Consider the following 23,748-nt stretch of genomic DNA (forward strand, 5'->3'; position numbering starts at 1 on the left):
GATTCATCAACATTTTGTGTATCAGTAGTTCATTCCTTTCTACCCATATCTTTGCTGAAAGTAATCCTTTTTTTGGGGAAATAATTCCAAAGCAAGTGGTCCAGAACTCGGAATAATGAAGCCACAGTATCCATTGGAACCATAACAGGAAAACGGCGTGTCATCATTTATGACAGGGTCTGTGGGTAACACGGACTAACTCTGTTACAAGGGGGACCGAGACTCCACGGCTGAGAATACAAGGAGGTGGGGGTTTGTGGGTTTTATTTCATTTTTATTTATTTATTTATTTTGTGTGTGTGTGGGGGGGGAGTGTTTCTTGAACACCGGTGACCACGTAGTTTTTAATTTTCTTTACCTTTTTAGTCTTAATGACAAATTACGTTGACTGATTTTCGGAAATTAAACTAGCCTTGCATTTGTGAGGGAAACCCCGCAAGGGGAGGTGAGGAGGAAGACACATCGATTGGTTGCCCGAACTGGGACTGGGGATGGGACCTAGGACACTTTTTTTTTACTTTTTAAACCTAATTTTAAAAAAACTTTTCAACTCTGGAATGACACAGCTTAAACACATTTGTACAGGTGTACAAACATTTTTTTATAGCCTTGTTCTATCAGCTAGGAAAACATCAGGCTCCTGTCTGGCACCCCTTGGTTAGGCCCAACTCGGACACACGCCCCACCTCCACACCCCCCCCTCAGGGGTTCCCACTTCCGGGAGGACAGGAGCACCAGGTGCCCCTTCCAGTGGCAGACTTGGGGGGCGGGCGCCAGGTCTCCTGACTCCCCGACTCCCCGCGGGCCCAGCAGTTCCATGAACCTCCGCGCTGGTTACTTAAGACCATGACGCCTAAGGGGCTGCACAGCGCAGGGCACACACCTCCGCCCTGTGGCCCCGATGGGCCCGCCCTGCGCCGCAGCCCGCCTCCCCCAGGACGGCCCGGCCTCTCAGGTCCAAATCCCTTCTGTCCCAACAACAACCGAGGCAGGACAGCCAGTGCCAGACAGGCCGAGGCGTGGAGAGCGGCCCGCGTGAACCTCTGAGGGCTGAGCGCGCACGGGGACTGGCGACCGGAATCAACCCCTGGCCCCGCAGGGACGGAGATGGAGACGGACAGATGCTGGGGGCTGTGGGGGCTCAGCAGCCTCGACGGGGGACCCAAGAGGCGGCCGGGAGGGCGGGGAGCCCCCCGACCCGCGCCCCCTCCCTGCGCTCTTCTCTCGGGACCGCGGGGCGCACCGCGCAGGTGGCGGCCCAGCACCAGGGGCCGCAGCTGCTCCCCTGGGCGACCCTCCCGCCAGTTCACCCGCGCGGTTGGCTCAGGACCATTGGCGCCGGGGCCCCCGCAGCCCAGAAAGTGAGGCGCCTGGCGACCCCGGGAAGGCGGGACCCGCTCAGGGGGCGCCCGGAAGCCCCGGGACCGGGACGGGACGGGCCTCGGTGCGCACCCGCGGGCTCTGCCGCCGCCCCGACTCTTCCACCGACGCCGACGCCCCGCGCCACGGGCGAGTCTGCCCCTAGAGACGGTCTTTTCAGCCTGATTGGCTTTTATTTTTGTTTTTTAATCCTCACCCGAGGGTAGTTTCCCGTTGATTTTTAGGGAAAGACAGACACATCCATGTGAGAGAGACACGGGGATCGGTTGCCTCCTGCACCGGCCACACCTGGGCTCAGGCCGGGGAGGAGCCTGCAACCCAGGTGCGTGCCCTTGACCGGAATCCGACCCGGACCCTTCGCTCTAGCCACTGAGCACACCGGCCAGGGCAGCGGCTAAAGTCTCGCTCTTGCGCGAGGCGGCGGCTCAGGGCCTGGACTGGAGCGGCGCCCGCAGGAAGGGCCCCGGGAAAGGCCTGGGCGCAGCCCGGTCACCGCAAAACGCGCCGGGATTCAACCCGACGAACGCGAAGGCGGGCGCCTCGGGCTGCCCCGCGCCCCCACTACTCACCGTCTGGTCCGCCCCGGGTCAGCCTCAGGGACGCTCCCCGGCGACGGGCCCCCGCCCTGCGTTTCAAGACGAAGACGAGGGAACTGACCGCGGGAGGACGGGCGGGGGCTGCCCGCTCCGCTCGCCACCGGGAAACGCGCGCCCCGCCCTGGACGCCGCCTGGACCGCGCGCCCACGGGGCGAGAGCTGAGCGCCTGCGCACAGGGTCCCGCAGTTGGCTACCAATCAGAGTGGGGGTTGGGGTCTGGGACCCCAAGGTCACCCTCGGGTCTGTAGAGGCCCCACGGGGGGCACCGGGTGGGCGCTGAGCCTTCAGACGTGGGGCCAGGACTGCGGGCGCCGGGAGGGGACCGGCGAGCGTCCGCGCTGCGTGGGCTCGTCCTGCCCACAGGCCTCAGGGAGGCGCAGGGTTAGCCTTATGTTGTTTTATTTCAGAGGGAGGGAGAGGGAGAGGGAGAGGGAGAGGGAGAGAAACGTCAATGATGCGAGAGAATCACAAATCCACAAATCGGCTGCCTCCTGCACGCCCCCCATGGGGGACCCAGCAGGAACCGGGCATGCGCCCTGGTGGTGAATGGAACCCTGACCTCCTGGGTCCTAGGTTAATGCTCAACCACTGAGCAAACTAGGCCCCGCAAAACAAACTTTTTTTTTAAAGAGTTGAGTCATTTTTTAAAAAGTATTTTTTATTGATTTTTTTACAGAGAGGAAGGGAGAGGGATAGAGAGTTAGAAACATCAATCAGCCGCCTCCTGCACACCCCCCAACTGGGGACGTGCCTGCAACCAAGATACATGCCCTTGACTGGGATCAAACCAGGGACCCTTCAGTCTGCAGGCCGATGCTCTATCCACTGAGCCACACCGGCCAGGGCAGCAAACACATTTTTTTTTTTTTTTTTTTTTTTTTTTTAGCAAACACATTTTTAAGACAATTAACCACCCGCCCCAGCCCTGCAGGAGGCTGACTCATGTCCCCCAAAGATGTCCACTCCTCAGTCCTGGGCCTCGTGGGGTCACCGATCCGGGTTTAGAGAGGAGACTCCGCTATCGCTCCTCGGCCTTTGGCTGAGATGGAGTGGGATTACCTGTATCTGCCCACAACGTGACCATGTGCCCTCGCCCAGGCCGCAGAGGGGGACGCTGTCCTGGGGAAAGGCTGAAGCAAGAGGGAGGCGGGTGTGCTCATGAGTTAAGGACCCAAGACTCAGCTCTGGGGGCCGGGACAGAGCCCACCCCGGAGCCTCCAGGGGCAGCGCCCTGACCAGCCCCTTGTTCTTTTATGCCAATGAGGGGACAGCCATGAGCCAGCAAAGGAAGGCGCCACGCAGAGGGCAGAGTCCAGGAGACCCCATCCAGTGGGGTCACAGGGGTGGCGCTTGTCTGCCGCCCATGGTGTGTGACCACACGCTGAAGCCGTATTGCTAACAAGGGGACCCACCGAAGGAAACCTTGGTGTTGCCCCCCGAGTTTCCGTCACAAACATGGAGCAGCACGCGTGTGGCTGACCAGTTACTCAGACCTGGGCTCTCCAGAGGACAAAGGCAGATTCTCTGCTGTCAATAGGAACTGGCATCGAGGCCCTGGCCTGTGTTGCTCAGTGGATAGAGCGTGGCCTGCGGACTGAAGGGTCCTGGATTCAACTCCAGTGAAGGGCGCGCACCTCGGTCGCAGGCTCCTGGCCCTGGCCCGGGGCGTGTGGAAGGCAACCAATCGATGTGTCTCTCTCACATGGGTTTTCTTCTCTCTCCCTCTCCCACTTTCTCTAACAATCAATGGAGCCCTAGCCGGTGTGGCTCAGCGGATAGAGCGTCCGCCTGTGGACTGAAGGGCCCCAGGTTCGATTCTGGTCAGGGGCGCATGCCCGGGTCCCCGTGGTCCCCAGTAGGGGGCGTGCAGGAGGCAGCCAGTCACTGATTCTCTCTCATCATTGCTGTTTCTATCATCCTCTCCCTACCTCACTAAAATAAAAAATATATATTTTTTTAAAAATTAAAATATGCAGGTGGCAAATTTAAGAATTCCGTTATGGTTGTCCCCTGATGAGTAGAATAAAAATCTGAGTTTTAACCCCTCTGGTCACATTTGTGGTACAAACCTCTTAGGTATCACGTGACCATCCTGGAGGAAAAGGGAAATCATTTATGCGGCTCCAGCACACGCAGTGGTGGTTCCACAACTGCCCTCACAGCCTGACACCAGAGGGCGGGCCTGGGCAGGGGACAGCTCTTTTCTGTCTGACCCCGTGATGGTGAACCTATGACACACCTGTCAGAGGTGACACGCGAACTCATTTTTCTGGTTGATTTTTCTTTCTTAAATGGCATTTAAATATATAAAATAAATATCAAAAATATAAGTCTTTGTTTTACTATGGTTGCAAATATTTAAAAAATTTCTCTATGTGACACGGCACCAGAGTTAAGTCAGGGTTTTTCAAAATGCTGACACACCGAGCTCAAAAGGTTCGCCGTCACTGACCCTAATCTGAGAAGGGTGTAGGCTCCCTGGCCCAGTTTCTGTTGCCAACTGTCACTGGGTGAGACGGCCTCAGCTACTATAAAGAAAACATGTCGCCCTGACAGGTTCGGCTCAGTGGATAGAGCATCCGCCTGTGGACTGAAGGGTCCCAGGTTCGATTCCGGTCAGGGGCATGTACCTTGGTTGCGGGCACATCCCCAGTGGGGGGTGCGCAGGAGGCAGCTGATCGATGTTTCTCTCTCATTGATGTTTCTAACTCTCCATCCCTCTCCCTTCCTCTCTGTAAAAAATCAATAAAATATATTTTTTTAAAAAGAAAGAAAACATGTCAGCTGCTGCCTCACTCCCCCGTGGTACCTGCCTGTCCGGCCCAAGCCCCGCCGGGGTCCTCTCCGAAGGTGCCCAGTGCCAGCCTGTAGAACTGTGTTGTCAGCTGTGGCTCAGGGCTCAAAAGCGAGGTTGTCGCTACAGGGTTTTTCAGTTTTTCATATGTTGTGTGACAGAGAGCTCACGCCCTGCTATCCCATCTCATGCCCAGGCCTTTCTCCACTGTGACATTTCTGATGCTGAGCGAGGTTAGACTTCCAAGCTGAAGACTTTCCCACATTAGCGGCAGCCACAGTCTGCCTGGGACGTGAAGTTCCTGGTGCTGAGTAAGAGCGGATCCTGCAGGAAGACCTACCCACACCTGCTGCACCCCTGAGGCCTGTCTCTGACGTGACCTTTCCGATGCCGGGCCAGTTGGGTGCCTTGGCTGAAGAACTCTCCACACTCGCTGCACCTGTAAGACCTGGCTCCCGTGTGAACTCTCTGGTGCTTGCTGAGGGTGGAACTTTGGCTGAACACCTTGCCGCACTCGGTGCACTCATAGGGCCTCTCCCCAGTGTGGATCCTCTGATGTATAATAAGGCTGGGGCTCTGGGTAAAACATTTCCCACACTCACTGCACTCGTAAGGCCTCCTTCCTGTGTGAACTCTCTGGTGTTTTACAAGGTTGGAGTTGGAGGTAAAGAATTTTCCACAGTCACGGCATTTGTAAGGCCGTGACCCAGTGTGGATTCTCTGATGCTCGCTAAGGCTGCAGCTATGGCTGAAAAATTTCCCACACTCGCTGCACTGATACGGCCTCTCTCCCGTGTGAACTCGCTGGTGCCCAACAAGCGTGTGTTTGTAGCTAAAGGTTTTCCCGCACTCGCTGCACTTGTGCGGCCTCTCTCCAGTGTGAGTCCGCTGATGCCGAACAAGTGTGTGTTTGTAGCTGAAGCTTTTCCCACATTCGCTGCACCCGTGAGGCCTCTCTCCACTGTGAATTCTCTGGTGCTGAGCAAGTCTGTACTTCTGGCAGAAGCCTTTCCCACAGTCACTGCACATGTAGTGCTTTTGTCCCGGGTGAAAGGCCTTCGCACGCTCGCCGTGCGTGAGCTGGTAGAAGCGGGAGTTGGTGGGGGAGCCCCTCCCAGCCTCCCAGCACGTGAACGGCTCCTCTGAGGCGCGGGCTGTGCAGCTCTTCCCGCAGGAGGCCGGGTCTGTGTTCCTTCTGGAGAGTTCCTCTCCACTGTGCTGGAGCTGGCGACCCTTCCCAGGTGCCCCAGGCAGTTCCTGCTCAGTTTCCCCCAGGCTGTCAGTCAGGGGTGAAACGCCTTCTGAGGCCGGGACACATGTCTCCCAGGGGTCGGCCTCCTGCGTGGACAGACCTGCCTTTGGAGTGTTTCTCTGTGACGTTTCAGCAACATTCTGCTCAGAAGCTGCCCTATGCCAACCTGGAAGCAGAGAAACGCGGGTGTGGGTGGGGTGGAGGCAGCCCCATCAGTGTGTCTGCCCACCAAGGGGTGAGTCCACGGGGATCCCTAACCGAGGCTGAAGGAGGGCTCTGTGCGTAACAGGCCGCTAAACGGGGCAGCACAGGGGATCCCTCGGCCGAAGACACAGGATGGGCAGGTCCACGACTCACACCTCTGCGCACACTTCACCTGGGCCAGTGCTGCTACTCACACGCGTGCTGCGGGGGAGGGTGACTCCACTGAGTAGCTGGGGAGCAAGGGCTACTCAGGGACAGAGGCGCAGACCCCATAACACGTTAAGTGAGGCCAATCCTGGGGCGCACGGCAAAGGGCGCAGTGGAGCGGCGGGTGCGAGAGGTGAGGGTAATCCAGCGTCAGAAGTAAAAAATGAAAGGTGCACAGGTGCCAAGAATGGGGAGTCAGCGGGGCTGGTGTGGCTCAGTGGATAGAGCATCAGCCGGCAGACTGATGGTTCCCGGGTTCGATTCCAGTCCAGGACACATGCCCGGGTTGCGGGCTCGGTCCCCAGTGCGGGGTGTGCAGGAGGCAGCTGATCGGTGGTTCTCTCTCATCACTGATGTTTCTCTCTCTCTCCCTTCTTCTCTGAAATCAATACAAATATATTAAAAAAAAAAAGAACTGGGAGTTAAGAAACATGTGGTATATAGACAACCACTGGTCTGGTCTCCGGAACAGCGCTGGGCACACGGCGTGTCTGTGATAGGAGCCGACCCCAGTCATGCCATCCCGTCCTCCCCGATGTCAACCAGCAGGACCAGCCACAGCGGAGCCCTCTTGCTGTGCCTGCAGCATGTCCACTCCGTCCTGGGCCCAGGGCTGTCCTCCCAGCCCCCCTTGAACCCTGGGCGACCAGCAGGGGCGGTCCCTACGGAAGACACAGGTCAGGTGAACGGTGAGCACCGGCCCAGGGCCACCCTAACCCAACACCTCGGGAAGGAAATCGCCCTGGAAGCTCCGAGGAGGGCACCACAGAGACACCCAAAGGCCCCTTCCCCACCCCAAAGGGGAGGATGCTGGGTTCCTGCGAGTCCTGGTGCATTCAGACCCCAGAAGTGCCAGCTACAGGGGCAGGACCTGGAGCAGAGATGGCCTGGGGGCAGGGAGTGGCTGAGTCCTGCCCAAGTCTCTTGACCGGCAGACCTTCCCTGGTGCCTGGCTATTTGCAGCCGGAGGCAGGGCTCACGGGACCGTCTGAGAACTTGCGAAAGGGCCCCCGCAGAGCCCAGCTGTGAGGGGAGCGGAGCTGCCTGGGGAACAATGGGGAAGGCGGGGAGAGGGCCTTACCCAGCGAGGCAACCAGTGTGCACACCTCCAGCATCACGTCGCAGTACAGCACCCGCTGAGCCTCGTCCAGAAGCCCCCACTCCTCCAGGGAGAAGAACACGGCCACGTTCTCGAAGGTCACGGGGCCCTGCGAGGGGGGCAGACGGGGGTCCGTCAGCAGCGCCTTCCCCCCAGGACCTGTCACCACCCACATCCACCCTCCACCCTTCATCGCGGGGCCCCATCTGAAGCCGTGAGGGTTGCCAGAGGCCCCTCACTGTAAGTGCGCCAAGGAGGAAAGAGACGCAGGACATGGCTCCTTCATCTCCCCACTGTCCAGGCGGCTTCTGGAAGTTGCCCACACAACCCAACCAAGATACAAGTACAACTGTCGCCAAACCGGTTTGGCTCAGTGGATAGAGCATCGGCCTGAGGACTGAAAGGTCCCAGGTTCGATTCCGGTCAAGGGCATGTACCTTGGTTGTGGGCACATCCCTGGTGGGGGGTGTGCAGGAGGCAGCTGATCGATGTTTCTCTCTTGTCAATGTTTCTCTCTAGCCCTCTCCCTACCTCTCTGTAAAAAATCAATAAAATATATTTAAAAAAAGAAAATCAATGATGAGAGAGAATTATTGATCAGATGCCTCCTGCGCACCCCACACTGGGGACCAAGCCTGCAACCCAGGCCTGTGCCCTTGACTGAAATCGAACCCGGGAACTTTCCGTTCACAGGCGACGCTCTATCCACTGAGCAACACCAGCCAGGGCCCAATCAATGCCTTCGTGATGGCTCCTGTGTGAGGATGTGAGTCAGATCGCTTTTCTCCTCTGCACCAAACGCTGCGGCTGCCACCACCTCAGACCATCAGCCATGGAGACCACAGCACCCCAGTCCCAGGATCACCCCTGTGCATGTGCTCACGGACCCCGCACCTATGACCTTTCACACCTCCCTCCAGTGGGTGCCAAGATGGGAATCTCTCTCTAACCGGTTTGGCTCAGTGGATATAGTGTTGGCCTGTGGACTGGAAGGTCCCAGGTTCGATTGCGGTCAGGGGCATGTACCTTGGTTGCGGGCACATCCCCAGTTGGGTGCAGGAGGCAGCTGATCGATGTTTCTCTCTCATCGATGTTTCTAACTCTCTATCCCTCTCCCTTCCTCTCTGTAAAAAAATCAATAAAATACATTTTTAAAAAACGGGGATCTCTCAACCTCTGACCTGGATTTCCAAACCTGACTCTAGGATTTCTCTGGGGCTGCCGGGCACCCAGGGGAAAAGGAGAGGCAGCAGAAGAGCTGCAGACACGGGGTACCCACCCGCGCAAGGTCCATCGCTGCTCCAGCTGAGAGCCCCGGGGAGCCCGTGGGACCTGGGGGGAGAGCAGGTCGTGTTAATTTAATTCTTGTCGGCAATGCAAACAGAATGAGAAATGATGGACACACAACACTTCAGGTGAAGAGGGAAACAGAGAAAATAAAGCACGTTAAAGAGGGTAGAATATACAGTCGTGCCGTAAGGTCATGTGACTAGCAGGGGAAAACCCCTTATCAATCACACCTGGCGTACAAGTAGCATCCACCAGACGTAAGAAAAGGTGACGAGGGGAGTGGGGGGCTATGGGGGGGGATAAGGACACATATGTAACACCTTAATCAAGAAAGAAAGAATTTAAAAAAATAAAAGCATTTAACTCATTTGAAAAAAAAGAGAAAAGGTGACGAGCCCTGGCTGGTGTGGCTCAGTGGATAGAGCAGTGGTGGCGAACCTTTTGAGCTCAGCGTGTCAGCATTTTGAAAAACCCTAACTTAACTCTGGTGCCATGTCACACATAGAAATTTTTTGATATTTGCAACCATAGTAAAACAAAGACATATTTTTTATATTTATTTTATACTAGAGGCCCGGTATACAAAAATTTGTGCACTCAGGGGGATGGCAGGGGGAGTCCCTCAGCCCGGCCTGTGCCCTCTCGCAGTCTGGGACCCCTCGGAGGATGACCACCTGCTGGCTTAGGCCTGCTCCCCGGAGGATTGGGCCTAAGTTGGCAATCAGACATCCCTCTGGCAGCCCGGCAGCCCAAGGGGGATGTCCACTTGCCAGCGGGGAGCAGACCTAAGCTGCAGTCGGACATCCTTAGCGCTGCTGAGGCAGGAGAGGCTCCCACCACCACTGCTGTACTGGCAGCCATCAGCCTGGCTTTTTGGCTGAGCAGAGCTCCCCCATGTGGGAGCACACTGACCACCAGATGGCAGCTCCTGCATTGAGCATCTGCCCCGCTTGGGTGCCTGGCTAGCCTGGTTGAGGGGCTGATGGCTGTTTGCAGCTGGTCACACCCTTCAGGGTGGGGGTCCCCACTGGGGTGCCTGGCCAGCCTGGATGAGAGGCTGATGGCTGTTTTCAGGCTGATGGGTGACTGAAGCTCCCAGCCTCTCCTTTTTTTCTCATTCTGGGATTTATTTACCTTCTATAATTGAAACTTTGTTGCCATCACTGGAGAGCCGGCTTCTGCTCGCTCCAGCTCTGAGGCCATGGCCTGCTGAAAGCAGGTATCTGGGGTTTGTTTAGCTTCTATAATTGAAACTTTGTTGCTTTTGGAACTCAGAGCCAGGACACAGCAGGCGGGGAACCTTGGCTTCCTCCATCACTGGAGCAAGCAAGCCTCCTGCTCTCTTCAGATGTGTGGCTGCCAGCCGCCATTTTTGTTGGCGGTTAATTTGCATATCTCCCTGATTAGCCAATGGGAAACATAGCGAAGGTATGGTCAATTACCCTTTTTGTCTTTTATTAGATAGGATATTTAAATGCCATTTAACAAAGAAAAATCAACCAAAAAAATGAGTTCCCATGTCACCTCTGACACGTGTGTCATAGATTCACCATCAATGCTCTAGTCCAGGGGTGGGCAAATTTTTTGACTCGAGGGCCACAATGGGTTCTTAAACTGGACTGGAGTGCCAGAACAAAAGCATGGATGGAGTGTTTGTGTGAACTAATATAAATTCAAAGTAAACATCATTACATAAAAGGGTACGGTCTTTTTTTTTTTTTAGTTTTATTCATTTCAAACGGGCCGTAGCTTGCCCACGGCTGCTCTAGTCTATAATAATATAAGCACAATATGCTAATTAGACCAGATGTCCTCCCAAATGACGTTCCAGACAAAGCCAGGGCTGGAGGGAAGCCCAGGTCCTGGGTCCCGTGGGGAAGCTGGTGCCGGCAGCCAGGAGAAGGAAGGCTTACTCTTGCACGAATTTTGTGCACTGGGCCTCTAGTTATTAATAACAAACTACAACGTTCACTAATGACTGATGACTCTCATTGTGTGGCATTCATCTCCCTTACGCGCAGGCACACCATTTCTCTCCACTGACACCAGCAGCGAATATTCTAGTAGCCAATGGCCATGTGTTTCGTCTTGGACTGACTTGTTGGGTATGCACAGCAGGAAATATTTTGCTTTTGGAGAACAAATGGTTTATTTGTGTGATGCTTACTCATCTGTGCAGTTACTCAGTGTCTGGTAAGTTCCTGTTCAAGAGAAAAGTATTAATTTTTATTAAAATGTCCTATTATTTTGTGTTAACGACGACTCATTTTAGCCCTTTGCATTCAGTCTCTCTATTGACATAAACCTACATCTCTATGAAAATGGGAGCTTTGTTTTTTGCGGCCACATCCACTTACACCTTTTTATCTGGCCCGTGGGAGCTGTGTGACCTGCTCGGGCTGCACCCCGTCCCTCTGGGGTTCTATTGGCGGCGAGGGGTGGGGGGGGGGCCTGCTCAGGACTGATGACGGGATGGGCTAAATTAAATGCCAGCGGGGATGGATTTAACCGCCAGTCCCTCTACCAACCAGAAGTCAGGGGGTGGGACCCAAAGTCCCAGCCCGCCAATCACAGGTTCGGTTCTCACGACGCCCCGCCCAGTTCGCAGGAGCTTCCCAAAAGTCCCCGTTCACCCCACAAAGACGCCCGTCACTGTCCACACCGGGGGCTCCCAGGGCTGGGGGTGCCGGGAGCGGGTCTGTGATGAAGACCAAACACATTTCGGACCAAATACTCATTTCTTAGAAATCCCCACCTTCCAGAATTCCTGCCGCTCCAGTCGGCAATCGAGGCTACACCCCTGCCCCTGCCCCATGGACACACAGACCCCGAGGTGACACCCCTGCCCCCTGGACACAGAGACCCCGAGGCGACACCCCAGCCCCTGCCCCCTGGACACAGAGACCCCGAGGTGACAACCCTGCCCCCTGGCAACAGAGACCCCAAGGCGCACAGCGCACCCCTCATCCCTGCCTCCTGGACACAGAGACCCCGAGGCGCACCCCTCGCCCTGCCCCCTGGACACAGAGACCCCGAGTTGCACCCCTCGTCCCTGCCCCCTGGACACAGAGACCCCGAGTTGCACCCCTCGCCCTGCCCCCTGGACACAGAGACCCCGAGTTGCACCCCTCGTCCCTGCCCCCTGGACACAGAGACCCCGGCTCCCCAGCGCTCAGGCCGCCGCCCCCCGACGACGGTCACGGGCCTGACGCAGAAACCCGGGCTCCTGCTCGGAGGGGACCGGGCGGGAGGCGGGGGGCGCAGCACCCACCTCGGTCGGGCTCCTGGGCGCGGCCCCGCCGCGGTCCAGAGGGAGGAGCGGGGGCGACAGGGCGAGAGGGGGCGCCGCCGTCACCGCCGGGCCCAGCCGGGCCTCCGAGCAGCGGGGACGCCGCCCCCTTCCCCCCGCGCTCTGTCCCGGCACCGCCCCAGCTCCGACCCCTGAGAAACGAAAAAGAATCCAACTCACAGCCCCAGCGTCACGGCCCAGGGAACGCCGCCGGAAGTCCCGCCTCCAGCGCGCGTGGGCACGTAAACGGCTCCATGCTAAACTCTCATTGGCTCTTCTCGCCGTCATCGGTCACCGCAGGGACTCCTGGGTAACGTAGTTCCTCCTCTGGTTCTCTCTCTGGCTGAGCGGTTCCTTCACAGTTTGGGGGATAACGGCCCACCTTCGACGCGAGGGGCGCTGGGAAGTGGCGTTCCCAGTCTCCAAGGATGCAGTGGGGCTTAGTAGCTCTTAAAGGGGGGGTCCCTACGTTTCCCTGGGGTGCAGTCTGGCACCAAGTGTCAGAAATAGACATTTGAGCCCTGGCTGGTTTTGCTCAGTGGGTAGAATGTCGGCCTGCGGACTGAAGGGTCCCAGGTTCCAATCCCGTCAAGGGCACATACTTGGGTTGGGGGCTCGATCCCCAGGGCGTACAGGAGGCAGCCGATCAATGATTCTCTCTGATCGTTGATGTTTCTGTCTCCCTCTCCCTTCCTCTATGACAGCGGTTCTCAACCTGTAGGTCTCGACCCCTTTGGGGGTCGAACGACCCTTTCACAGGGGTCGCCTAAGACCATCGGAAAACACATAGATAATTACATATTGTTTTTGTGATGAATCACTATGCTTTAATTATGTTCAATTTGTAACAATGAAATTGGGGGTCACCACAACATGAGGAACTGTATTAAAGGGTCGTGGCATTAGGAAGGTTGAGAACCACTGATCTACGAAATCAATAAAAGTATATTTAAAAAAGAAATAGAGGGCGGGGGTAAGGGGGAAAGATCAACCAAAGGACCTGTATGCATGCATATAAGCATAAACAATAGATGCAGACAACAGGGGATGAGGGAGAGGGCAGGATTGGGGGGGGGGAGATAATGGGGGGGTAAGGAAACATTTGTAATACCTTAATCAATAAAGGAAAAAAAAAGAAAAAGAAATAGACATTTGAGCCCTGGCCCCATAGCTAAATTGATTAGAGTCACCTTGCCTATGTCCCATATGCCAAGATGTGGTTGGCTCCCGGGTCAGGGCCTATACAAGAAGCAACTAGTGGCCCTGGTTGGTTTGACTCAGTGGATAGAGTGTCGACCTACGGACTGAAGGGTCCCAGGTTCAATTCCAGTCAAGGGCACATGCCTAGGTTACAGGCCTCGTCCAATGTGCAGGAGGCAGCCAATCAATGATTCCCTCTCATCATTGATGTTTCTATCTCTCTCTCCCTCTCTGAAATCAATAAAAACGTATTTTTTTAAAAAAGAAGCAACCAGTGAATGCATCAATAAATGGAACAACAAACCAATGTTCCTTTCTCTCTAAAAAAAAATAATTAAATCAATAGATTTTTAAAAGTTAGAAAATAAAAATCCGGGAAGTTGTGTTGACTTTCCACACTGGATATCATCATTAGGTCTCCGCTCCCAAAGCAGCTGTTGAGCCTCTGTCTCAATCAGGAATGTTCCATGAACAAAGGGGTGAAAGAAGGTGGGTGAGACAACCCTGGAAGCTGTGACGCAAAGTAAATGAAATGCAGGCAGGAACTACAAGGAGTTTTGTAAACGAATTCTGCAGAACAAGGAACTGTGAGGAGAAGCAAACTGCCAGGGAAGGTAACTGAAGAAAAAAGAAGTATGCACTTAGTTATAATTTCTTTCAGATACAAAACATAATTTTTATAAGTATTTCTATGCAATATTTCTCTCTTATCTCAGTATGCATATGGAATCTATATATATAAAAGCCTAATATGCAAACTGTCCCCTTGGGAGTTGGACTGGGGGGTGCGATTGCTCACTATGACATGCACTGACCACCAGGGGGCAGCGTGGAATGAAGGAAGGCCCCAGCTGGCTGCTGGAAAGCCCTGATCGGCCCTGATCCCCGACCAGGGCGAGGGACCCTACCTGTGCATGCATTTCGTGTACCGGGCCTCTAGTAAGAAATTATTCAAATTTTAATGTTCCAGATGTTATTCACAATCTGGCAAGCCTACTTTCTTAAATTTTTTAAAAAATGTCATTCAATTGATTCTAGAGAGGAAGGAAAACATTCATGAGAGATACATCAATCGGCTGCCTCCTGCACACCCCCTACTGGGGATTGAGCTGCAACCAGGCAGGTGCCCTGACCGGGCATCCAACCAACTGCTGACCTCTTGGTGCATGGGACTGTGCTCAAAGGAGCCACACAGGCCAGGGCTGAAAGCCAACTTTCCACATGATTATAGCTATTAACCCATTCATCCTGCTACTCAGCCCTTCAATGTAAGTTCTGCTGGTTGGGAGGCCTTTGTTCTTAAGGAGAAAGCTTCCATCAGAAGAAGAAGAATACTGTTTTTTAAAAAGAATAGTTTATTGCCCTGACAGGTGAGCTCAGTGGTTAGAGTGTTGGCCCTGGCACCAAAGGATCAGGACCTTGCAGGAAGCAACCAATCGACGTGTTTCTCTCACATCGATGTTCCTCTGTTTGTCTCTCTAAAAAGCAAAACAAAAAAAAATCACACCTTCAGATTAAAAAAAAAAAGAGGCATTACTAGAAGAAAGAAGTCAGATAAGAAGAGACAAATCTATATGCTATGTACAAGGCAGATGATTCAAAATTTTTATTGATAATGAATTCATATGAAACTGAACTTAAGTGTGTTGGTTTAAACTTCACTTTCCCTCCCTAAACAACTCTTCTCAGAGTGATTGTCAGAATGTAACAGCGCCGTGTTGTTTATCCGTGTGCTGCTGTGATAACACAGAGCCGTGATTATTATTGGGTGCCATGCTTTTGCACACACAGCATGGATAATACTAAAATATATATATATATGTATGCGCTTAGTAAAAACAGCTATACAAGAGTAACTGTAGGATTCCTTTTATACAATTCTAGAAATGCAAACTATAGTGTGTACCTGGGGATGACCAGTTGGGTAGAATTGGGAGAGACTATAAAAGAGCCAATGAAAACTGGCCCTGGCCGGGTAGCTCAGTTGGCTATTGCTTCATCCCAATACGCCAAGGTTGTGGGTTCAATCCCCTAGTCAGGGCACATACACGAATCAACCAATGAATGCGTAAATAAATAAGTGGAACAACAAAATCAATGTTCCTTCCTCCCTAAAAATCAATACTTAAGAAAACTATAGGCTGATGGATATGTTCATTATCATGACTTTGGTGATGGTCCCCTTGTGCACACACATATGAAAATATATTTTACACTTTAAAAAAAATGCCATTTATGTCAGTGTATCAATAAAGCTGTTAAATAAAGAGTCCATACAAAATCTAGATCTCCCTTCCTGTAGAAATATCCTAACATCTGACAAAGCTCTACTGATTCCAGCAGCGCCATTCCCCATGTCTTAGATGGATCAACCCTGATTCCTTCTCAAACTAGAAGGAAATGCTGACAAATGCTTCAACGTGGGGAAATTATGCTCCGAAAAGCTGCCAGTCACGGAAACAGAAATGCTGTGTGACTCCACTTATATGAAACATCCTGAGGAGTCAAATTCAGAGAGACAGAAAGCAGAATGTGGTTGCCTGGCGCAGTAGGGCAAGGATAGGAGGAGCTGTTTCATGAGTATGGAGTTTCAGTTTTACAAGATAAAAAAAATATTGGAGATTAGTTGCACAAATATGTGAATTTTGTGTGTGTGTGTGTGTGTGTGTGTATGTTAATTTTTAACATGACTAAACTGTGCCATTAAAATGCTAGAGGGTAAACTTTGTCACAGGCATTTTAACCACAATTGAAAACGTAAAATTAAGACTAAAAACTACATTACAGTAGTTCCCGGGGATAAATTAGAGCAGACAATTGGCTGAGGTCCTTCACCGTTTGCTATACTCTCTCCGGCATGAACCTTTGGTGCCAGTGTGGCTGGAGGTTTGGCCGAGCACATGCCCATATTCACTGCACTCACGGTCTTCCTCCATCATGAAATCTCTGATGTGTCACGGGGTGGGGGCTGCACTTAAAGACGTTCTCGCATTCACCGTATTCTGAAGGCCCTAACCCAGTGTGAACTCATAAGTCCCTTCTCCAGGGGAATGAGTTTAGCGTGGCATCCAGAAGGTTTACCGTCTTCTCTGCACTCCTGAGCTCCTTGCCGGCGTGAATTCTGTTTAATGAGGTTGGAGCTGTAGCCGAAGAATTTCTCACCTTCACGCCTCTCACAGGCCTGTCTTGGCTGTGGATTTTCTGGTGATGAACAAGGTGGGACTTCCGAACGAAGGCCTTCTGACATTTGCTGCATGCGTAGGGCCTTTCTCCAGTGTGGATTTTTTGATGCTCCACAAGTATGTGTCTGTGGCTAAAGGCTTTCCCACACTCGCTGCACTCATAGGGCCTCTCTCCTGTGTGATTTCTCCAATGTTTCAGGAGGCTGGAGTTGTACCGGAAGAATTTCCCACATTCGCTGCACTCGTATGGCCTCTCTCCAGTGTGAACTCGCTGATGTCTGAGGAGTCGGCAGTGGTACGTAAAGGCTTTCCCACATTCGCTGCACTCGTACGGCCTTGCCCCGGTGTGATTCTGCCAATGTTTAACGAGCTTGGACTTGTACCTAAAGAATTCCCCACACAAGCTGCACTCGTAAGGCCTTTCGACAGTGTGAACTCTCCGATGTCTGAGGAGCGTGGACGTGTAGCGGAAGAACTTCCCACATTCGCTGCACTCGTACGGCCTTTCCCCGGTGTGGACTCGCTGGTGTTTGACCAGCGTGGAGTTGTACTGGAAGAACTTGCCACATTCCCGGCAACCGTAAGGCCTCTCTGCGGTGTGAACCCGCTGGTGCCTCACGAACGTCGAGCTGTACCTGAAAAACTTCCCGCATTCCCCGCACTCATAGGGCCTTTCTACAGTGTGAACTCGCCCGTGTCTGACGAGTCTGTAGTTGTACTTAAAGAACTTCCCACATAATCGGCACTCGTACGGCCATTCTCCATTGTGAATGCTCTGATGTTTCACGAGGTTGGCTCTGTACTTAAAGAGTTTTCCACACGTGCTGCACTCGGATGGGCCTGACTCGGTGTGGACTCTCTGGTGGCCCATGAGGGTGGACTTGTACCTGAAGGATTTGCCACACTCGCTGCACTCGAAGGGCCGCTCCCCAGTGTGGACCCGCTGGTGCTGAACGAGGTGGAACTTCCTGAGGAAGGCCATGCCACACTTGCCGCACACGTGCGGCCTCACTCCCGTGTGGATTTTCTGGTGCTGCACGAGGATCTGTTTCCGGCTGAAGCCTTTCCCACACTGAGAGCACCTGAGATCATTCCGTCCCGTTTCCAAGGTCTCTCTGCACTGGGTGCCCCCCCGTGGCTTCCACCTGTTGTGAGGAGCCCAGTGCTGCAGGAGCCCTGTGCCGGATGGGAAGCCCTCCCTGCCTTCGCTGCACGGGAAGGTCCTCTCTGCCAGGGGGACGCTGCCCCTTCTGGAGGCGTGGTCTCCCGGCTGCTCCAGATGCTGCTGGTAGAGATCTGTCCCACAGATGCGTAGGCCCTGATCGGGGTGCATTCCATCACGCTCAGCCAGTTGCAAAATGCCTTTCGTCTCACAGGGCCGGGCCTTCTGGGTGGACGGGTCTGGCTTTGGAGTCCTGACCTGTGATTCTCCCACAGAATCTCCTTGCTCCAAAGGTGCCTCATCACCCTGGGCGCCATGCCAACTCCCTGGAAGCAGAGAAATGGCAGTGACGTGCGTGTTGATTTTGGTGGGAGGTGGTGGCCCCATTAGAAATGTGTGTCAGAGCCCCAGCTGGTTTGGCTCAGTGGGCATAGCATCGGCCTGCGGACTGAAGGGTCTGGGTTCGATTCAGGTCAAGGGCACATGCCCGGGTTGCAGGCTTGATCCCCAGTAGGGGGCGTGCAGGAGGCAGCCAATCCATGATTCTCTCTCATTATTGATGTTTCTATCTCTCTCTCCCTCTCCCTTCCTCTCTGAAATCAATTAAAAATATATATAAATATATTTTAAAATAAATAAATAAAACATATTAATTCTTTAAAAAAATATTGTAGTTCAAGGGACGATTTAAGGCTATGTGTAGACCTCATGACAGCCTGAGCGTGGTCAAGTGTAAAGGGAGCAGGGAAGCCGAGTGGGGAGTGTGGCTGGCGTGTGGCAGGAAGGGATTACAGGTCAGAGCAGAAGTGAAAGTGGGGGGCGGGAGTAGAAATGAGCTGCGGCCACTGGTCCTGGCATCAAACAGTAATGAAAAGCGAGTGGGTAGCCCTGACTGGTTTGGCTCAGTAGATAGAGCGTCGGCCTGTGGACTGAAGGGTCCCGGGTTCAATTCCCGTCAAGGGCACATGCCCATGTTGTGGGCTCGATCCCCAGTAGGGGGCGTGCATGAGGCCACCGATCCATGATTCTCTCTCATCACCGATGTTTCTATCTCTCTCCTTCTCCCTTCCTCTCTGAAATCAATAAAAATATTTTAAAAAAGAAAAGATTCCCATCAGGAGGCAACCGATCAATAAACTTCTTATCTTTGATATTTCTCTCTCTCTCTCTCTCTTCCTTCTCCTTTCCTCTCTGAAATCAATAAAATATATATATTTTTAAATTATCAGAACTTCACAGCAGAGACAGTAGAAATAACCCAGTGGTCCCTAAAATCAGTAACTATGTTGGGGCTTAAAATTCCTGACTCAGGCGGATCCCAAGAAATGTCAGCATGAGGAGGGGCAGGGCCTGGGCACCGAGGCCCCAGCATCCGGCCTGAGTGACCCCCCAGGGAGACCAGCTCTGGGGGAACCCATAGGGCATCTCTCACAACCTTCATGATTCCCGAGTCCTCAGCCCCGTCTCGCGAGGACTCAGAGCAGCAGGGACGGGGCAGCGTGGGGACAGTGGGGACAGCGCACGGGGCCTGGCCTTGGCACCAACAACACGGGTGCCAGGCACCAGTGCCCACGGTCTCCAGTGGAAAGGACAGAGCCACCTGGGAAAGGGAAGGACGGAGCCCAGCCCAGGGCCCCGGGGGTGCGAGGGCCTTACCCACGGAGCACAGAAGGGCCACGTTCTCCAGCATCACGTTGTGGTACAGGCGTCGCTGGGCCTCATCCAGGAGCCCCCACTCCTCCCGGGAGAAGCGGACGGCCACGTCCTCAAAGACCACACGGCCCTGGGAAAGGGGGACAGTTCAGCCCATGAGCAATTTCTTTCTTTCTTTCTTTCTTTCTTTCTCTCTCTCTCTTTCTTTCTTTCTTTCTCTCTGTCTCTCTCTGTCTCTCTCTCTCTCCTTCTCTCCTTCTTCTCTCCTTCTCTCCTTCCTTTCTTCCTTCCTTTCTTTTCTTTTCTTTCTTTCTCTCTCTCTCTCTCTCTCTCTCTCTCTTTTTTCCTTTCCTTTCCTTTCCTTTCCTTTCTTTCTTTCTTTCATTAATTTTTTACAGGTTTTTGACTAGAACCTCAAATCACGTTTTTCTTTTATTTTTTAAAATATATTTTTATTTAAAAAAAAAAATATTTTTTTTTATTGCTTTCAGAGAGGAAGGGAGAGGGAGAGAGAAACATCAATGATAAGAGAGCATCATGGATCGGCTGCTTCCTCCCACGACCCCTACTGGGGATCGAGCCCACAACCCAGGCATGTGCCCTTGACCTGAATCGAACCTGGGACTCTTCAGTCTGCAGATCGATGCTCTATCCCCTGAGCGACACTGGCCAGGGCAGCGGCCACCACTCTTACGTGGCCCCTGGGGAAACTCGCCTGGACGGTTACAGGAAGTTCCTGCCAGGTCTCCCTGCCTTCTTCATACCCTGAGTCTCTTCCGTCTGCAGCCAGAGGGGGCCCGTTAAAGTGTGGGTCACAGCACCTTCCAAGCTTCCCACCGACCTCAGATCAGACGCCCGTGGTCTCAGGCTGTCATTCCAAGCGGGAGACCTGTGCTCCCCACCTGACCCCCCACCAGGTTCCCTGTTCCCACCAGAGAGAACGGAGACCTGCAGGTCCCTTAACCTCCCAGCTGAACCTCCCCTGCTCGCACCGGAACACGCCAAACCCTGTGCCTAGGACTCCCTGGGACATCTTTTTGTTAATTTCATTTTATTGACTTTTGGAGAGAGAGGGAGAGAGCCCTCGCCAGTGTGCCTCAGTGGATAGAGCATCAGCCTGCGAACTGAAGGGTCTCCCGGGTTCGATTCCGGTCAAGGGCACAGGCCCGGGTTGTGGGCTCGATCCCCAGTGTGGCGCGTGCAGGAGGCAGCCGATCCATGATTCTCTCTCATCATTGATGTTTCTCTCTCTCCCTCTTCGTTCCTCTCTGAAAGAAAGAGAGGAAGAAAGAGAGGAAGAAAAGAAGAGAAAAGAAAAGAAAAGAAAAGACCTGGGCCTGGAAACAAAATACTGGGCCTGGTGAATGCACAGGGTCTTCAGACTCGAGGGAAACAAGTGAGAGACGGTTCAGGACGCTCCCCTTCCCTGAGGGCATAGACCAGTGATGGCGAACCTTTTGAGCTCGGCGTGTCAGCATTTTGAAAAACCCTAACTTAACTCTGGTGCCGTGTCACATACAGAAATTTTTTGATATTTGCAACCATAGTAAAACAAAGACTGATATTTTTGATATTTATTTCATATATTTAAATGCCCTTTAACAAAGAAAAATCAACCAAAAAAATGAGTTCACGTGTCACCTCTGACATGCGTGTCATAGATACATGGATGGGTGAGCACAGGCACGCCCTCCACTCACCTGTGCAGGGTCCGTGAGCATTGCTGTTGCCACTGTGGGACCCTGTGGGAAGAAGGCGGCCGTGAGAATGGGGTCGCCAGGGTCGGACCCTACCGGCCACGCCGGACCCTGACCCTGCCAGGCAGGCACGCGATCTCCGCCTGGTGGTCCGAGCCCAGCCCCTCAGCAAGCCGTGCCCCTCCCATTCACGGCAGCTGAGACCTGGACGCAGCCCACGTGCCATCAGGAGACCAGTGGGTATAACAGCCGTGAGACGTTGACACCACGGGATGCTCTGCAGCAGTGAAAACGAAGGACCTCCAGCCCTGGCCGGTGTGGCTCAGTGGATAGAGCGTCGGCCTGTGGACTGAAGGGTCCCAGGTTCGATTCCGGTCAAGGGCATGTACCTGGGTTGCGGACACATCCCCAATAGGAGATGTGCAAGAGGCAGCTGATTGATGTTTCTCTCTCATTGATGTTTCTAACTCTCTATCTCTCTCCCTTCCTCTCTGTGAAAAATCAATAAAATATGTATTAAAAAAAAATCAATAAAATATATTTTTTTAAAAAAATGAAGGACCTCCAGCCCTGGCTGGTGTGGCTCAGTGGATAGAGCGTCAGCCTGCAGACTGAAAGGTCCTGGGTTCGATTCCAGTCAAGGGCACGTACCTGGGTTGCAGGCTCCTCCCCGGCCTGGGGCCCTGGTCAGGGCGCGTGCAGGAGGCAACCAATCCATGTGTTTCTCCCACATCAATGTTTCTCACTGTCTCTCCCTCTCTCCCTGAAAATCAACGGGAAAATATCCTGGGGTGAGGATTGACAAACAAACAAAGGAAACATCCGTGATGAGAGAGAATTACTGACCGGCTGCCTCCTGCACCCCGCACACTGGGGATGGAGCCCACACCCCGGGCACGTGCCCTTGACCGGGAATCACACTGTGGCCTCCTGGTTCATAGGTTGATGCTCAGCCACTGAGCCATGCTGGCCAGGCTGTTTATTGATTTAGAGCAAAGGTTCTCAACTTTGGCTGCACATTAGAATCACCCTGGAATCTTTTTAAAATCCTGATTTCTGGGCCTCATCCTCCAGAAATTCTGTTATTTTGTGATGGGGTGGGGCCACAGCATTAGTAACAGAGAAACAGAATTTCCGGAGGAGGCCCAGAAATCGGGATTTTAAAAAGATTCCCAGGTGATTCTCATGTGCAGCCAAGGTTGGGAACCACTGATTTAGAGAGAGAGAGAGAGAGAGAGATTAATGTGAAGGAGAAACGTGGGTCCAGACCCTGACTGGGGGTCGCACCCACAACCCAGGGATGTGCCTGGCCCGGACCTGAACCCTCAGCTGACCTTGTGGGGCGGGGACGACCTCCAACCAGCGGGCCGGCCGGGCCCCCCTTCTCCCCGCTTTGCCGCCTCCACGCCCGCCCCGTCCTCACTCCCAGGCCCCCACCTCCACCCGCACACCCGCCTCCATGGCTGACACCTCCCTCCCCAGCAGGTCCGCACTCAGCTCCGCGTCCTCCCTGAACCGCCCCTTCGCGGTCCTGCCCCTCCCTTCCCCCCCCCCTCCCCACCCCCCCCCACCCCCCCCCCACCCCCCCCCCCGGAGGCCCCGGTCGGTCAGCCCAGCGGATGGAGCGCCGGCCACGGACTGAAGGTCCCGGGGTCCATGGGGGGCGGGAGGCGGCCGGTGCCTGACTCTCATCACGGATGTTTCTCTCTGAAATCAATAAAAAGGTATTTTAAAAAATACCTGGGATGTTGCCTTACTTTTGGTCACAACCGTTGTTTGTTTTGTTGTTTTTGGCAACAGGAAGCCCTGGCGGCTGTTTCCCAGCTTCTCATCCCTGTCCCCTGCCCCCCCTCCCGCCCCTGCCCCCTGGACACAGAGACCCCGAAGCGACGCCCCCGCCCCTGCCCCCTGGACACAGAGACCCCGAGGCGACGCCCCCAGCCCCTGCCCCCTGGACACAGAGACCCCGAGGCAACGCCCCCACCTTTGCCCCCTGGACACAGAGACCCCGAGGCGACGCCCCCCGGCCCTGCCCCCGGGACACAGAGACCCCGAGGCGACGCCCCCCGGCCCTGCCCCCGGGACACAGAGACCCCGAGGCGACGCCCCCAGCCCCTGCCCCCTGGACACAGAGCCCCCGAGGCGCACCCCTTTACCCCTGCCCCCTGGACACAGAGACCCCGAGGCAACGCCCCCACCTTTGCCCCCTGGACACAGAGACCCCGAGGCGACGCCTCCAGCCCCTGCCCCCTGGACACAGAGCCCCCGAGGCGCACCCCTTTACCCCTGCCCCCTGGACACAGAGCCCCCGAGGCGCACCCCTTTACCCCTGCCCCCTGGACACAGAGACCCCGAGGCGCACCCCTCGCCCCTGCCCCCTGGACACAGAGACCCCGAGGCGCACCCCTCGCCCCTGCCCCCTGGACACAGAGACCCCGAGGCGACGCCCCCCCGGCCCTGCCCCCGGGACACAGACCCCGGCTCCCCAGCGCTCAGGCCGCCGCTCCCGACGCGGCGGACACGGACCTGACGAGGGACCCGGGCTCCTGCTCGGAGGAGGGGGCGGGCCGGGAGGCGGGGGGCGCAGCACCCACCTCGGTCGGGCTCCTGGGCGCGGCCCCGCCGCGGGCCTGAGGGAGGCGCAGGGGCGACGGGGCGGGAGAGCGGCGTCGCCGTCACCACCGGGCCCAGCCGGGCCTCCGCCGCCTCAGCTCCGGCTCTTCCTCCCGCCCCTCCCCTCCG

General features: G+C 54.6%; 2 protein-coding genes across 2 annotated transcripts; both read right to left on the bottom strand.

The window, feature by feature from the left end:
• Nucleotides 1-2,535: 2,535 nt before the first annotated feature.
• LOC139000275 (zinc finger protein 773-like) lies at nt 2,536-12,119 on the bottom strand. Its single transcript, XM_070402527.1, has 4 exons — nt 12,095-12,119; nt 8,813-8,865; nt 7,516-7,642; nt 2,536-6,189 (listed from the first exon to the last, which is right to left on the bottom strand). The coding sequence occupies exons 2-4, from the start codon at nt 8,825-8,827 to the stop codon at nt 5,108-5,110; spliced, it is 1,224 nt and encodes a 407-aa protein (XP_070258628.1). The 5' UTR covers nt 8,828-8,865; nt 12,095-12,119; the 3' UTR covers nt 2,536-5,107.
• Nucleotides 12,120-14,894: 2,775 nt separating this feature from the next.
• On the bottom strand, nt 14,895-23,748 carry LOC138999768 (zinc finger protein 548-like). Its single transcript, XM_070401992.1, has 4 exons — nt 23,601-23,748; nt 21,010-21,051; nt 19,313-19,439; nt 14,895-17,982 (listed from the first exon to the last, which is right to left on the bottom strand). Exons 2-4 carry the CDS (start codon nt 21,028-21,030, stop codon nt 16,340-16,342), a joined length of 1,791 nt encoding a protein of 596 aa, XP_070258093.1. The 5' UTR covers nt 21,031-21,051; nt 23,601-23,748; the 3' UTR covers nt 14,895-16,339.

This window comes from Myotis yumanensis, unplaced genomic scaffold (assembly GCF_028538775.1).
Source record: "Myotis yumanensis isolate MYYU_CA2020_CCGP unplaced genomic scaffold, mMyoYum1.0.hap1 SCAF_23, whole genome shotgun sequence".
NCBI lineage: Eukaryota > Metazoa > Chordata > Mammalia > Chiroptera > Vespertilionidae > Myotis > Myotis yumanensis.